The following is a 16,371-nucleotide window of genomic DNA, read 5'->3' as shown; positions in this document are numbered from 1 at the left end:
GTTCTGTTTTGCCCCAGGAGGGCGAGGACACTGCAGTCTCTGTTTTCCCAACTGCAGAAGGACTGAACGTCAATCAGATTGGTAGGTGCCCATTATACGGGAACTTCTGCATTCCGATACCCCAAATCTCCAATTCTTCCAACTTCTGTTCATTCAGATTTTCAAAATTCTTGATACAGTAACGTCAAACGTGCCCCCATGTCCAGCAGAGCCTAGGTGGTGGCCCCCTTCTACTTTAATTGGGACTATAAGTAAGAGACTCATCAATTGATATGAGAACTTGTTTGGAGCGTGCCCAGCAGTCTGGACTTGTGCTTGTGATGAAAGAGGATGTCAGACCGTAGTCCTTCTCACTAACTCATGACAAAGGACTGGCCAATCTCACACTGCACTGTCACACTCAGCTGCACCCTGCACAAAGATTTTCCAGCTTTTGGGACCGCAATATAGGTGCCAGCAGCCTCAGAGTGAATGTCACTGGGTTAGGTTAATTAAGCAATTAACCCTTTAACTGCTACCACTGACTTTTACCGAAGAGTCGGAACTTAGCAATAACAACTACGATTTTAGAATAAATGTCTAAGAAAACACTGTCACCAGAGACAGGTATAATCAGAGATTTATTTGACAGTAGCACTCTTCAAGAGACAGGGACTCCTCTAGTTTTAAATGCATAAATAATTTAAATATGGGTTTTCTTATTCATTATCCAACAAATATATGGCCCCCTCTATGACTGTTATCCCTCCCCCAACCCCCCCCCCCCCTCCAGTCTAAAGCTCTCCATCTGTCTTATTTCACTAACTATTCTAGTATTTTTACCATTGTCGTGTGTGTGTGTGTGTGCGTGTGCGTGTGCGTGTGCGTGCATGCGTGTGTGTGTTTCTTTTCTTCAAAGATTGTCTTTTTTGCTAAAACCCTTGTGAGTTAGTACTGCTCAGACCTTGAAAAAGAGGTCATATCCCGAAAGCTAGTCCTGAAAAAAATGTTTGTTAGTGCAAATCAAAAAAGTATCACAGACATCCTGCTGGAACTCAATAAGCTGTTTACAGCTCGGCCTGTGTGCTGGTGTCTGCTGTTCCTAAGTTGAGATAACAAGCTCTTTTAAAGTGTGTTAAGGGTATGAATTCAATGAATTAAAGGAAGAGGGAGGGGGTAAGATATCTGGGCTATTCTCATGACAAACATGGCTGAGATCTGAACAAAATGGATGTTGCCTATAGCTTTTCATGGGCTGAATGCACATAATTACAGTACATTTCTCTTAGTTTGCTTCTTTTTTCCTTGCTGTTCCATTGTGATCCTGGAAGTATGGCGTGCATTGGATTCCTGTGCCTGTCTACCTTAAAACAAAGCATGCAAGTTGGGCTGCTGGTCAGGAGTCACAGAGGAGGCTTGCTTTGATACTTTGGACTCCAGCAGCAGCTTCTTCTTTTCTGTAATAGATGGGCCTTCAGTTTGCTCCTTCAAAGTTTCAAAGGCCCTTTAAAGTTTCCCTCCAGTTTCCCTGGGAACAGTTTCTGTAATGCTTTCAGAATCTCTGTTAGGGCATTGTGCCCCGAAATGCTCAGATTCCCTGCAACGATATCATCTTCTTGGGGGTGATAACATGTCACCTTGTTTGGTTCCTTCCTCTGAAGTTAGAATGGACACAACCAGCTTCAAATCTGTCAGTGACTGCTTATGAAGTGGTATTAAACCACGCCAAGTAAAAAAAAAAAAAAAAAATCCCCTGCAAGGCAATGGCATAATGTCCTAGTATGCGATGCATACTAGGACATTATGTCATTGCCTTGCAGGGTTTTTTTTTTTTTTACTTGGCGCGGTTTACTACCACTTTATAAAAAGAGGACATCCCTTGTAATAGAAATAAGCAGGACAGGTCCTCTTTAATGTGAGATCTGGGGTCAAAAAGACCTCAGATCTCACATCTACACTTCAGCAAGAAAAAAATGGGTCCTTTAAGGCCGTTGGGAGGAAGCGATGTAGGACCTTGCTACTGTCCTCCAAGGCCATAGAGTCGAGTGGGGGCCAGCTTGCCCTCACTTGACTTCCTGCCTAGGAGGGGTAAGGACTGGATCGTTTTCCCACTACAGATGGCTCCGGCAAGCAGGGAAAATGACCAGGAAGCAGCGGGGGGGTCATCTCTACTGTCGCCATAAAAGTGATCCCGCAGCGAATCCGCCACTGGGACTACTTTTATGAGAAAGAGGACCCCCCGTCCAGTAAAAAAATACCGGGGTTATGTAAGTTATCTGCTGCCATAACACCAGTATTTAACATCAAAGTAGGGACATATAACTGCTAATGTAAAGCTTTAGCTCTCCTCCTGCTGGCCAGAGGAGACTGGAGCAGCATAACATCAGTATCTCAGTTGAGGGAGAGAAGAATAAAAGGCAATGTCTCTTTCTTTATATTGCTGTAGCCCAGCATCTGGCTACATAATTATGACCTATTCACTGCCTCCTGTCCAGTCACTGTATACAGTATATACGGCCCGAAAGGGGCATTGTTGATGCAGGTGGATGTATCCGTACATCCTCCCACATGGAGAGCTTGTGTGTGCTCTCGAGAGTTTGCAGCAGTGGGATCTGTGACTGCTGTGTCCACCAGACTCAGCAGATTACCGTTCATTGTACCTGGACCGCTATGAGCGGCCCTGGTACCATGTATTCACTGTGACCAATCACAGTTAGAGAAGTAAACAAGGCTGTCATTATTTACTACTGTGTGATCTCTGTGACTGGTCACAGCAATAACATGGTACCAGGGCCAATCACAGAGGCCCTGTACCATGTGATAGCTGTAACCAATCACAGTAGTAAACATAGTTTCATGAATGAAACCTTTGAACAGTCTTACTGATTGGATATTACAGTAATTATCAAATAAAAAAATGCATTACAGTGTCACTATGATAATTCTTGTGACAGTATGCAAAACAAAATGTAAAAAAAAGTTTTTGAAAAATTGTAAAAAAAAAATAAAAAATACAAATTAGGCTGTGAAAAAGCCTCACACATGCAGTATTGGCATACTCGGGAGGAGCAGAATGTATTTTGGATTGTAATTCTAAGTTCATCTATGTTATATGTTAGAAACATCTTATTAATTTACTTTGTGTAAAAAAATACATTTTCATTTTCTTTCTTGCATTTTTCAAAAACTTGTAAAAAATGACATTTTCAAAATATTTACTATTCCTTTTAGAATATACCTTGGAGTGTTTGTTTTCCAAAAGTGGGTCATTTTAGGTGTGTTTGCACTAACCTGGTGCTCCAGGGCCTCCAAAAATTTGATAGATAGTCAGGAAATTAGATGCATCAGTTATGTTGCTTTAAAGCCCAAATTTTGGGCCCCTCTATGCATCTGGGCTGTGAAAAAGTCTGATACATGTGATATCCCCGTACTCGGGAGGCATCGCAGAATGTGTTTTGAGGTGTAACTGTTAAATGTTTAAAGTAACTGCATACCAAAATCTCAATTAAGCCTAAAAGGCTGTAAAGTACCCAAATGTTCAATCTAATACACCTCTTTTTTTCTTTAATGATAATTCCCTGCCCCAAACATGTCTATTCTTTGGAACATGATCAATTACCATAAACCTTATTTGTGAAACTGAATGAGAACACTTGACAATATGTTAAGTGACTGGTCCTAAACTTTCTAAGTTGTTTCACCAACATAATACCATACCAATGGACATTCCAACAAATATGTAGCAAAACTTGTCTTACACGTATAGTACCCTCTAATCTTAGATCCTAATTGTGAATGATTAAAAAGGATCCATTGATTATATGGAAATACCAATTACAATTAACACATGAAAAGGAACCCTTAGTGTGGTATTCAAGAAATACCTCTACAGATTTATTGACTGGTGCAAGATATGATCACATGATGACATAGTTCAAGACAGTTTTACCTCTTCTTTAAGATGGAAGGGACAGATATGCAGCCAACCTACTTCTGAAAAACTATTACATAACATTGTCCAGTGCTTTTTAATGATAGCATAATTATTTCTTGAAAAAGGATGACATTGTGCAACAAATGCCATTCTCTGATTTTTCATTCCATAAATGGGGGAAGACATGGAGTCCCTAAAATAGCTTGATAAGTATTTGAATAATAAGATACCTAGTTTGAAGTTTTAATGTGAATTCTAGTGAAGATTCTATTGCTTTCTTGGATGTTAGAGTATATAATATATATATATATATATAAGCTTGAAACATAAATTTTTACATATAAAATCAATGATAATCAGTTGTTCCTTCATTCGAACAGTCATCCAACTTTGGTATATAAATTGATTCTAGAGAAAACAAATAACGAAGATAAATCATATTGTGAGTGAACAGATTGCAAAATAAATTTACACATAGAGGCTATCCTGTGCAATATTTAACCCATGAAAGAAGGAGAATTGAGGAGTCTAGTCTGAACGAGGAGGGAGTCGGTGTTCTAGAAAGCAAAGAAAGAGATACCTGTTTGTTTCACAACATCATAAGGACTCTAGCCAGATATACACAATAAAAAAAAATGAAAATCCTTAAAGAAAATTGTCCTGATATTTAGCAGTTTCAATCCCAACCCTTATCATCCTTTAGAAGATGGAGGAATATTAGGGACTAAAAACAGATTTTCAGGGGAAAGCGTAGAAGGGATACCTAAATTTTTGTAAGGGAAAGGAAATGGATCTTATGCTTGGCTGTGATGTGTGCAAAGTTCTAGTATTATTAAAGGCACTTCATTTACTCATCCACACATGAGGAGATTGATAAACATCAAGGGATACTATACCTGTCAAACCATGTATGTAGTATATATCTTCAAATGTTTTTGTGGGTTTTAATACAGTACATAGGTGAAACAACCCAAATAGTTGAGGATAGGTTTTTACAACAAAAACATTCAATACGATCTCCAGAATCTGAATTACCAGTAGCTAAACATTTCAGACAATATGGCCATATGTTAGAATAATTGAGGTATATGGTGATTGATCATACTCTTGCACTAAGAGAAAGGGGGAATAGAGATCTGAGATTAAAACAGGTCAAGTGCAATTAGATACCATTGCACCCAGGGGGTTAAATAAGGATTTTGATTTACATTTATTATTTATAATAGTTTATTGACAATGTTTTTCTTTTGTTTCTTTTATAGGTATTATTTTTGGCTTTTCCAGTGATATTGTGATTACGCATCTCTTTTGTATTAGGTTCGGTTTTGTAACCAGGTTGAATACTAGCATGTGTTTAATAGATCCATAGATGGATTGAAATTCATCTGGTTCAACAGGTACCGGACACATTCCAATCCATGTATGGGTAGGCTGGTTGTACAGAAGTTAGTACAGTATCTGGATCAACTACTGTACAACCAGCCTGTCAGGTTTCTTGCGTTCGATCAGTGCCGCCAGCTATACAGTAGCCCCACTGTCAGAATACAGTAGCTCCAAGAGAGGGACTTTCCATCAACCTGCTGGTTGAACAAAAAAAAAATGCATCATCTATGGCCACCCTAGGAAATTCAGGTAATAAATGTTTCTGGTCCTAATCGTATAATTTATTAGAGTTTTGTTATAAATGTACTTGAGTTAGGACCTGCACAGGAGTGAAACTGTTGTACTGAATCAAGCAATTAACTTCAAATACATTTGCAAAATGCTGCAGATTAGATTGCCTTTTCTTTGATTATATTTTGGAGATTGCGTATACTCCTTTGTCTGCTTTGCACCATGTTGACTGTAAATTTCCAGTTTTTATGCTATTGCAGTTGTACAATATACAGTATATATGCTAAGGTCATATTTGGGTTGCAAAGAGAATGCACTACTTGCATTACTGAGTTGTAACTAATCCATTTATTATATTACATGTTTCAAAGATACTTTATACTTGTGGAAATAAATGTTTAGTGGCTCTCTGTTCTATACGTTCATAGATAAACTTAAAGTACACACAAAAGTTCAGTGAAGAATATAACTACATTAAAGCAAAACTTTAGGCAAACCACTAAATACATATCCGAAACTGGATTTATTTGCTAAAGTAATTAACTTCAGTTATTACTTTGATTACACTTCTCAGCCAGGCAGATGCTATTCTTAAGGCCCATTCAGACTTGTCTGCTCTAAGGCGTTGCATTAGCTCACATGCATCATGTCGTATGTTAACTTGCAGTGCACTATGGCAGTGCTTTCAAACAAATGGGCTGCTAAAGAATGTACAGGAAAAACCTGACATGCACCATTTTTTCCAACGCAGCATACCAGAAGGTGCAGTACTATGTTACCGTGTGTTGCAGTACACTACAATGCATGTTTGTCAGAGGTGCTTTGACTTAGTGCGTCAGAGTCTCATTGAAAATTGAATGGCACTGCAATGTGCTAATGTGTGTATAGTGCTTTGTAAGTTTGTAGTAAAACACACATTAATGGCGGGGTCTCTCTATCATGTTACCAGTGCCGAGACAAGGTCAACCGGTGCCCAGGGAGAATATGGAACACTGCACCCAATTCCCCCTCCTGTTGCATAGAATGGGACAGCGGGGACATTAGTGGCAAGTGCAAAAATGTTTGTGTTTTTTATGGCATGAAATAAATTAATGACAGTGAAAAGTTTAAAATAGGTGTAAAAATAGGTTGCTAGGGAAAAAATGTTCTTGGGTTGGTGGTATCACTAAAATTAAAAAAAATGTACCAGAGTTGGTCATATGACTGCAATGAAAAAATGTCCCTGACCTAGGGAAGGAGGAAAAATGTTGTGGGTGTAATCAATCCAAGGTGCAGTTTTAGATGTGCACCTGCACAGATGTAACATTAGGAACAGCGGCCATACATCCTATGTGAGCAAGGCCAATGTGTAACAGCGGCTAGCAGGGAGCACAGGGCTAATGCCAGAATACTGCCATGCTCTAGATGGATAAAAGCCATGCTGACTGGAGTGACACTGCAGTCATTCCTGTCAGTGTGATGCAGAGAGGAGAGCACCCAGCATGCCCCCCTTTCCCACACTGCACAACTAGCCAGGGACCCGGCAGTTACTTCTCCTGCAACCCCCCCACATCCTGGCCCTGCATGTTACACATGCGTTGTTCGTTTGCCTTCAAATAATGTTGTCCTCTCCTCACTCCGTAGCTAGGGGATGCTCTGTGTAGTTAGTCCCACCCTTCCTCTTCATGCTTTAGTCTCTATTCATCACATGTGCTGTATTCTGCTGGAGCTAGACACACTATGATTTTTTGCCTTATCTGATGTTCAACTGTTATGATCTGCACAAGTTTTTTGGATTAAAGTTTTCTATGATCTACATCAGTGGTCTCCAAACTGTGGCCCAGGTGCCAGATGTGTCCCTGTGCTTGCTTTTATCCGGCCCTTGGGGCATTATTCCCCCATTATTGCTGCCGCTGACACCAACAATGGGGAACTATTCCTCCCACTAACCTCAATGAGGGTGCATTAATTCTCTTATTGACACCAATGGTGGGGCACTATTCCTCCCATGAATACCAAAGATGGGGAACTACTCCCCCTAATATCAATCAAGGAGCATGGTTTACTCCCTCTGACGCCAGGACATTTCTTCTCCCACTGGCCACAGTTTGGCCCCTCTAAAGTTTGAAGGACAGTAAACTGGCCCTTTAATTAGAAAGTTTGGAGATCCCTGATCTACATAGAACAATTGTGATTTTATCACAATTGAACAATTGTGACTGCCTATCATGCTATTAGACTGTAAGTTAAACTATTTTAGATTTCAATATTTTTATTAATTTTGTGTGCAAATTGAAAATACACAAGAATGCGTATAGTTAAAGCGGAGTTCCGGGCACGAAAACGTTTTTTCAATTGACATACCCCCGGGACAGTCAGGGCTAGTACATTCCACAATTGCTAGCCTCTGATCTGTCCCGGTTCGCACTTACCTGCAAGAAGAAATACTCACTTATAAAATTTCTTCTCCAGCGTTGCCATCTCTCTTGTGGGCAGCTGAAGCCGGCGCGATCCTCTTCCGCGTCCTCTTCCGTGTCTTCTTCTCCCAGAATGCGTCTGCATCGGCCCCTGTTGTCACTTCCAGTGCGGCGCCGCATTCCTCCACAGCTTCTGGGCATGCCAGAAGTGACGAGCTGGGCCGGTGCCGTTGCATTGATTCCTGGGAGCGATGACGTTCAGCTCCCAGGAATCATCGCAAAGGAGGAAGTGACGGCGGAGCCGCGGCACAGAGGGAGGAAGTGAAGAAGAGGTGAGTATTTTCTATCTACAATTACAAGGTAGGTAAAAAAAAAATATACCTAACTATCCAATTCCTTTCCAGGTGAAGAAGATCCAGCGGATGGGCACAAAATCGATTAGGTCGATTTTGTGCCCGGAACTCCGCTTTAACATCTGCAATGAAAAATAACATAGAACAATGTTTAACAGTTGTATTAGCCCACAAAGGGGCTCATGGCAGTGGCATACATGGCTAGAGGACACCATTTTGGTAGTCCCACTGACCGGGGCGACGCCAACCGGGTTCGGGCCCCCCCCCTCCGGCGCCCCTAGGGGAACACACTGCGCCCCAAGGAGGGAAGCAGTCACCCGTCCCCCAGTCCACCGCAGCAGTATTGGTATACCAAAGTAACTGATATGGCAAATTAAGGCTAAAAGGCTGCTTTAGGTGGCAATGAAAAGTTGAGAATGATCCTAAGGGGACCATGTCATCATAAATTCCTTTGCAGCAAAGAGAGAGCATGTAGGAAAGAGAGGTGAAGAAAGAAGAGAGGGAAGAAAGAATGAGTGGGGAACGGAAAGAATAGAGTAGAGGACAGGAGCGGTAAAAAAGGTTGGTGTCCAGGTCCACGAGGGGTCCAGAAAGCCGTCCGCTCTCCGGACAGGGAGGGGATACCCTCCTATTTACGGGGAGCCCGCAAGGTATCTCATCCAGGGGTCCCAAGTCTTTTCAAAAAGGTGCATTTTATCTTGGAGGATGGCCACCATCCTCTCGTTGATCATGATCCAGGTCAGCTTAGCTTTAAGCAGCTCCATCAGTATCACTGGCGATCTCCAAGAATGGGCTATAGCGATTTTAGCTGCTGTGAAAATAAAGGTGACCAGGCGTTTAGTATGTTTGGAGGCCTGTTCAATAGGTTTGCCCAAGATCGCCTGTAGAGGTGACTTGACCAAATTGATGTGAGTAAGTGAATATATAAAATTATATATGCGGCTGCAGAATCTGCAGACCTTGAGACAGGTCCACCAGATATGTAAAACTGTGCCCGTTTGACCACAGCCTCTAAAGCACAATCAAGAGGCCTCTCGAACTGCTGCTGCCAATCTGACCGGGACCATGTACCACCTCAAGAATACTTTATAGTTGGCTTCTATCAGAGATGTGTTAATTAGGGATGATCGAACAGTTCGGGTCGACCATCGGTTCGGCCCGAACATTGGGTGTTCGAGGTTCAGCCGAATTTAGAACTTTTTGCCCAAAAAGTTCGGAATTCGGCAACCAGAACCGCCCAAAGTGCAATGCTTCAGGAAATGGGCTTTAAAAGCCCGTGATTGGACCAGAACCATTAGCAAAAGCCAATTGAGGGGGCAGGAGAATGCTAGGAATGTGATTGGAGTGACTAGGGGGTCCCTAGACCAATCATTAGTGAATACGCCCCCCAGTATATAAGATAGCCCCTGCCATATTCCTAGCATTGTTATACTGGACATGGAAGAGAGTGGAAGCAGTTCTGTTAATTTTACTTTAAAAGTGTCATTTAGCATTTATTAGTGTGAGGAAAGGGATATCTAGTGTAGTTAGAGTGCTCCTTTACACTTAGGTTAGCTTCAAAAATTTAGTTTCTGTAGGGAAAGTGTTAAGTGTAAGGGGACCGTAGTGTAGTGTAGGGTTAACTGACATTGACTGCTATGGAAGGGTGACAAAACCCTTCCATAGCAGGGTGACCGCTATAGAGAAATGATCATTTCTCTGAGTTGCTTCGGCACAGGCATATGGCTTCTCACCAACCAAGCATTTTTTATGCTGCAGGGGTTGCCACTGCCAGTGCTTTTTTGAGGACATGTTTGATGTCAGACATGACATCTGAACATGTGTATAGGGGGTATATATACACATATATGTCTGTATATATACCCCTAGACATATATAGGTGTGATAGTAGCAGAAATATATGTTTGCGCTAATGAAATCATTTACAGTAATATATTTCTGCTACTATCACACCTATATATGGCTAGGTGTCTATATACATATAAGTATGTGTGTATATATACCACTATACACAAGTTCAGATGTTTTGCCTGCCTCAAAAGAACCCGAAAAAATGCCAAAAAAAACGCTAGCGTCAAAAAAAAAATGCCCAGGTGTGTTTTTGCTGGCATTTTTTGGGGGTTTTTGGAGGCAGGCAAAACATCTGAACTTGTGCACAGTACCACTATACACAAGTTCAGATGTTTTTCCTGACTGCAAAGAACCCAAAAAAATGCCTGCTATTAAACCGGCAAGGTGTGAAAACCGAGAAGCCAACCTCCTGTGCTGAAAGTGTTCTAATACAAACGATCTTTTTTTTAATGGTTCTGGACATGCTACAGAGCTGAAACTTCACATGTACAGTTTTTAGACCCCCCAGATACGAAATCCAAAAATCCAAAAATCTTTTTTTTTTTTTTTTTTTAATAATTGCCTTTTTTTTATCAAAAATGACAATTTTTAAGAATTTTTTTGGTGTGATTTTGTGTCTGGGGGGTCTAAAAGGTGTACCTGTGAAGTTTCAGCTCTGTAGCATGTCCAGAACCAGAAAAAAGATCATATAGGTGTAAAAGGAGGGTCCCACATCCCTGTTCTACTGAAAAATTATCTTTTTTTTTCATGGTTCTGGACATGCTAAAGAGCTGAAACTTCACATGTACACTTTTTAGACCCCCCAAAATCAAAAAATCTCTCTTTTTTATTTTTTCAATAATTGGCTTTTTTTTATCAAAAATTACAATTTTTAAGAACTTTTTTTTGTGTGATTAATAGTTAATGGGGCATGACCCAGAACCCTAGGCACTTTTTAGGGGCATTTATTGGGTTTTAGGGCTTAAAAATTGTGTTTTTTGATTACCGAAGTTCGGGTCCCATTGATTTCAATGGGGTTCTGAAATCCGTGCCGAACTTTCGGGAAGTTCGGATGTTCTGGCAGAACCGAACTTTTCAAAAGTTCGATCATCCTTAGTGTTAATCAGGGATTTCAAATTTAGCTGCGCCAACTTGTTCAAGTTAAACTATTTTACCACAACTGCATCAGTTTTAGAAATCACACTTTCAGTACTTAGATTGCAGAAAAGTCAAAAAATATTTTCTAGCTCGTGAAACAAAAATCATCTATAGCTCTGGAATACACTGTGAAATGTGATCTCACCCTGGCTATACAGCAACAGTGTGTGTTTTTCTGTTTTGTTTTGTCTTTCAATTTTAGTTGGTTTGAGGTGAATGATGCGCTGTAACGCTCCTGTGTTTCATGTATGGTGTGGATTTTCAGCTGCAGAAATATTCCACTTCAGTAGTCATGTAAGAGAGATGCTGAAATACCATTCCCAACCTCAATGACTCATCATGTGTGGAAGGTCTTAATTCAGCTAGTAAATACACACACTCAACAAGCTGGTTCCTAGAGTGACTTTATGTATGTAGTAACACAGTGATGAAGATTTAAGAGACAGGTTGAGTGGAGGTGGTAGGTGACAGACACTTGAAGGTAAGACAGTAGCAGATGGATGCAGGTAGGTTTAGCAATCATGTATGGTAGCAGATGACAGAGTAGCAGGTGGACATACAAGAGAGATCAACCCAGTGCAGGAATAAGTAGCAGTAGTCTTAAGAGCTAGCAATCTAGATATGCAGATGTGATAGATAGTCTTTACTATGCAGAGCTAGATAGTGTAAGCTTAGTATAAGTTTATAGAGGGTTCCCCTGCGGGGTACTTAGCACTAATAGCAATACAGCCGAAGGTTGGTTCAGGAGGAGCGGATGATCCGGAAGCGGGATGCAGGGATCAGCGCAGCGAGGTTCCGTCAGCGAGGTATGCTTGCAAGCACGAAAGCTTCAAGCCAAGTTAGCATCCAGGTAAGGGTGTTTGAACGAACACATGTTCGAACACATTAAATAGCCATCTAGTCCGGCGCTGAGTGATGACAGCTTCAGTCTTAAAGGTGTATGCGCACCTTTCCAAAAGAGAATGGTGGGGCGCATACACTTGTGAAAAGAGTAATTTAGGGTACCAAAGGTACCGGAACATTACATGCGCAGGTGCTAGGCATTTCAACATCAGATTCTGGGTGTGTTGGATCATTTCCCTGAATCTGTTTCACCTGATATGTTGCCAGCCCATTTATACGGCTCTCTCACCGATTCCCAACTATTGGTTATGAGTAAGCGATCTGTAGAATCGTGAAACGCGTCAACCTGTCCCATGTCTGTGTGATGCACCTATGTATTCAAATCTATGGGAATAAACACTTCCAGAGTGCGGTCAAACTTTCTCTTTGAACACTTGACGATTGGATGGCGGATCCAACCGGCACTGGAGTGCCTCGCCTCACCTGAGCGGCTTTTTTCTGTTTTATACAGCAACTTAGAATAGTGTTGCCATTGTCATACAAGCCTGTACATGGCTGCAAGTTAATCATATCAGCCTACAGTCTACAAGAGAGCAACAATCCACTGTTTTTCTAATTACTGTTATACAAGTCGATGTGTGCATTATACAGTACATGTAATCAGTAAAAGCTGCCTACATTGCCACATGTCATTCTGATTTCTGCTTATAATACCTTCTTAAACAAGTGTAGCACCCTCCAAGGTAGGTGCTAGGTAAAGTATAGTGGGCCTTGTCTGCTTATCAGCATGGCCATGATTTTCAGTTAGGCTGGCATGTGTTCCCAGGTGTGCCTGTTGAGTTAGGGAGTCTCTCCACTGTGTCCCAGCGAGGACTCTTATTAGGCAGTGGAGGAAACCTGACCAATAGCACACCAGGGTTTGCATCCATCCTGGAAGGGCAGATTCTGCCGCAGATAATTCTGGGAGGGGGTATAAGTCTGTGGGGAGCACATGACAGGTGGTCTTTGGCGAGAAGCAAAGTCCCAGGAGGGAGGGTAAGGCTGTCTCTCCACCTGACAGGAAGGATCGGGTATCCCAGGCGGCTTGCCTGAGGGGGTACAAGGCTGAGCTGAGCTGCAGAGAGGATCCGGTGTGCTGAGGACCAGCGGAGCTGAGAGGGGATGAGTTTTTAGGAAAGCATTCCCAGTCATGAGTACTGCAAACTGCCCTGGGAGTCTGCCTAGTGAGAGGGGACCACTCCGGAGAAGGTCAGAGGGATCCAGGAGCTAGCTAGCGGTGCTGGAGCAAAGAAAATGGGGTGTCAGTGTTGACCCTGAAGAGTAAAAGGGGGTGCCAGTGGTTGGGCCCTGAAGTGCAGAGTGTACAGTGCAGTGTGTACAGTGTTAAGAGTTGCAGCAGCATTACCAGAGGCTACCTCAGTCAGGACTGGAGGGAGCAGTGTCAAAGACTTTTGAGCTAACCAGAGCGTCAGAAGTCAGTTTTCAGTACAGTCAAGGAGTTTTGAGCTAACCAGAGTGTCAGAAGTCAGTTTTCAATACAGTACAGCAAGTCAGTGATTTCAAGCGCCAGCAATCATTGGTCGGCATTCAGCCGGCGTCAAGTCAGCACTGAAAGGCATTTTTCTCAAGTGTTACTGCAGTATATTGAAGTGTGTTAGTGCATCTTTACTGCAATATATTGAAGTGTGTTAGTGCACTTTTACTGCAGTATATGTGTATTATATATTGCAATATATTGAGGTTTAGTTCACTTTTACTGCAATATATTGAAGTGCATTAGTGCACTTTTACTGCAGTATATTGAAGTACGTTAGAGCAGTTTTACTGCAGTATTTTGTAGTGTGTCAGTGAAGTGTGTTTGTGTAGTGTGTAGGTTAAATTGCACCAAACACCACTTTCCATTGATTAAAGTGCATCCAAGTACGCATTTCCCCATGCTTGGAGGAGTCAGCTAAATTATTTGAACACAGTGTCAGCCACTTGCTTCTTGATGATGCACAGCCATTACTTGATTCTGATGTTGGTTCTGAGGTTGGGGAAGGGAAGAAAATCAGCCTACAGAGAAGGGGAGAACACTGATAAAAAAACAAATGCGTGGGGGAGCTGTCATTCACGGCATAGGTATCTGAAGAAACGGCATGGGTGGTGGTTCCTTTAGAACACATGCGCCGATGACGTCATTGGCTGCATGTAATGTAAATATCTCCTAAATGGAACACATTTAGGAGATATTTACAGTACCTACAGATAAGCCTTATTATAGGCTTACCTATAGGTACAAATTATGAGTTTGAGTTTACTTCCTCTTTAACTTGTGATCTGCCCAACTTTTTTTGCTCATCAGCTAATCTTATTGTTAGCGTATTTTATGTGTGACCTAAGACAAATCCTCTTCTTCCATTGTGGCCCAGGAACGTCAAAAGGACCTCCCTGGGTTAAAATTTTCTATGATCTGCATAATGTTATTTGGATCAAGTCGCTGTCTGCCAAGCTACTAAACTGTAAATAAAGCTTGATCACACTTTCAGCGCTTAGATTGCAGAAGCAGAATACTCCAAAAACATTACACTGTGTATTTAGCCTGTGGGGTTTTACATTAACTTAATTTGTTATCTAGCATAATATTAACCAAGATAATTATAGCCATGTATGTATGTATATACCTTTCTTTTCAGACATATGGCAGCAAGAATTTGAAGCGAGTGGGAACAATCCTGCAGAGAGGAATTCTTATTCTAATGCTGTGTTGCTTCCCCTGCTGGGCAATATTTATTAATACAGAGCAGGTATTGCTACTGTGCAAACAGAACCCAGATATCGCCAGGTTAGTGTTATCTCCTTCTTCCTCTTAAACAAACAATATGTATGAAATAATTAAAATGTGATTTAAGGATAAAGCTAACTAAACTTAACAGAAGTATAAATAGACTGAAAAGTCCAAAAAAGTCAGTGAGGCCAGGTGCTTAGGGTCAGTAATGAGTAGAAAGAAAGTTCCAACACCATATAGCTGCAATCCCAAATCTTGGAGAAAAGCCTTTTTGATAACGTCCTATGCTGTGATGAAACGCGTCAGTTACGCCGGCTCGCACGCAGACACGCCCCCAGCCGTGGCCATTTTGAACATGTGCTTTGTATCATGCAACAACATGTGAGTTATTTACCTTGTTTTTCTGTGAATGTCAATAAACGTACGTACTTTACTATTGAGTTCCATTTGTTTTTGGAGGGGTATCCTTTACCAATTGTGGCAAGGAACTTAGGAATGTGAATTCATGACGATCCAACATTATTGATGAAGCAAGTGTAATGGACCTGGTGCCAGTTATCTTTGGGGATACCGCTTAACCTGTGGTTTCTGTGATCCATGCCTGTTTAACCTTCCTTAACCGGGGGTCTAATGTTCCGGTAAGGGGATTACTTTACTTGAGCACGTGGTTTCTCCAAGATTTGGGATTGCAGCTATATGGTGTTGGAACTTTCTTTCTACTCATTACTGACCCTAAGCACCTGGCCTCACAGACTTTTTTGGACTTTTCAGTCTATTTATATTTCTGTTTATATATAACTAATTTATGAAAAAAAAGGACCATTGATACAAACTAATTTGTTCAATGAGAGGAATATATAGCGGACTTTAAAGGCACATGTCAAGCAGGCAAAATTTGTTTGTTTAAAAAACATGTATACTTTATTGAACACATATTAAAATAGTAGTCAAATACAAAAAGACAAAACACAACATATACAGTTCAACTGTGTTAAAATCCACATTTTCTATGAATCAAGTTTGGATATACAGACATTATAGTAGTTACATATAGTAGGTAGTATGGTAATAGTCTGAAGAGGTTAACGCGTTTCGCCTTAGCTTCTTCTGGACCTCAGACGTATATGTGTTTTCTTTTAGTAAAAACAAAAACACGTAATTAGTCCAAAACTGTACATTGTAAGCTTTAACATAGTATTTCAATAGGCATCAAATGCTAGAAGACACACCTCTCAACGTGCAGAAAATTGTGCAATCCGTGGCCGTCAGTAAACCATAGTGACCATAGAGAGGAGGGGAGGAAGATAGGCGGGGGAGGAGATGGAGTGGATCCACCTGTATATATAGAGCAATAGGGAGCATATAATCTCCAAAGCACATATACATTTCCTTTCTATATTAAATAATATTATGTCATAATTACCTATACTTTCAAACGACAAGATCAGGCAGGGATAGAGAGTAGCAGTATGGCGGCTGATATCCGCTAAGGATAGA

The 16,371-nt window shown here is 41.2% G+C and overlaps 1 protein-coding gene across 1 annotated transcript in view; it reads left to right on the top strand.

Annotated features, from left to right (window-relative positions):
- Nucleotides 1-16,371, top strand: part of LOC309546692 (multidrug and toxin extrusion protein 2-like) — a gene marked incomplete at both ends in the record, with an annotated part of 151,864 nt that overhangs the window by 51,710 nt on the left and 83,783 nt on the right. The window contains one exon of the mRNA XM_082246406.1: nucleotides 14,783-14,931. Coding sequence (XP_082102532.1) covers nucleotides 14,783-14,931 — 149 coding nt within the window. The remainder of the gene's footprint in view (nucleotides 1-14,782; nucleotides 14,932-16,371) is intronic.

This window comes from Pelophylax lessonae (assembly GCF_965119305.1).
Source record: "Pelophylax lessonae genome assembly, chromosome: 2".
Lineage (NCBI taxonomy): Eukaryota > Metazoa > Chordata > Amphibia > Anura > Ranidae > Pelophylax > Pelophylax lessonae.
The sequence above is the reverse complement of the archived record's forward strand: the minus strand, read 5'-3'. Positions and strand labels throughout refer to the sequence as shown.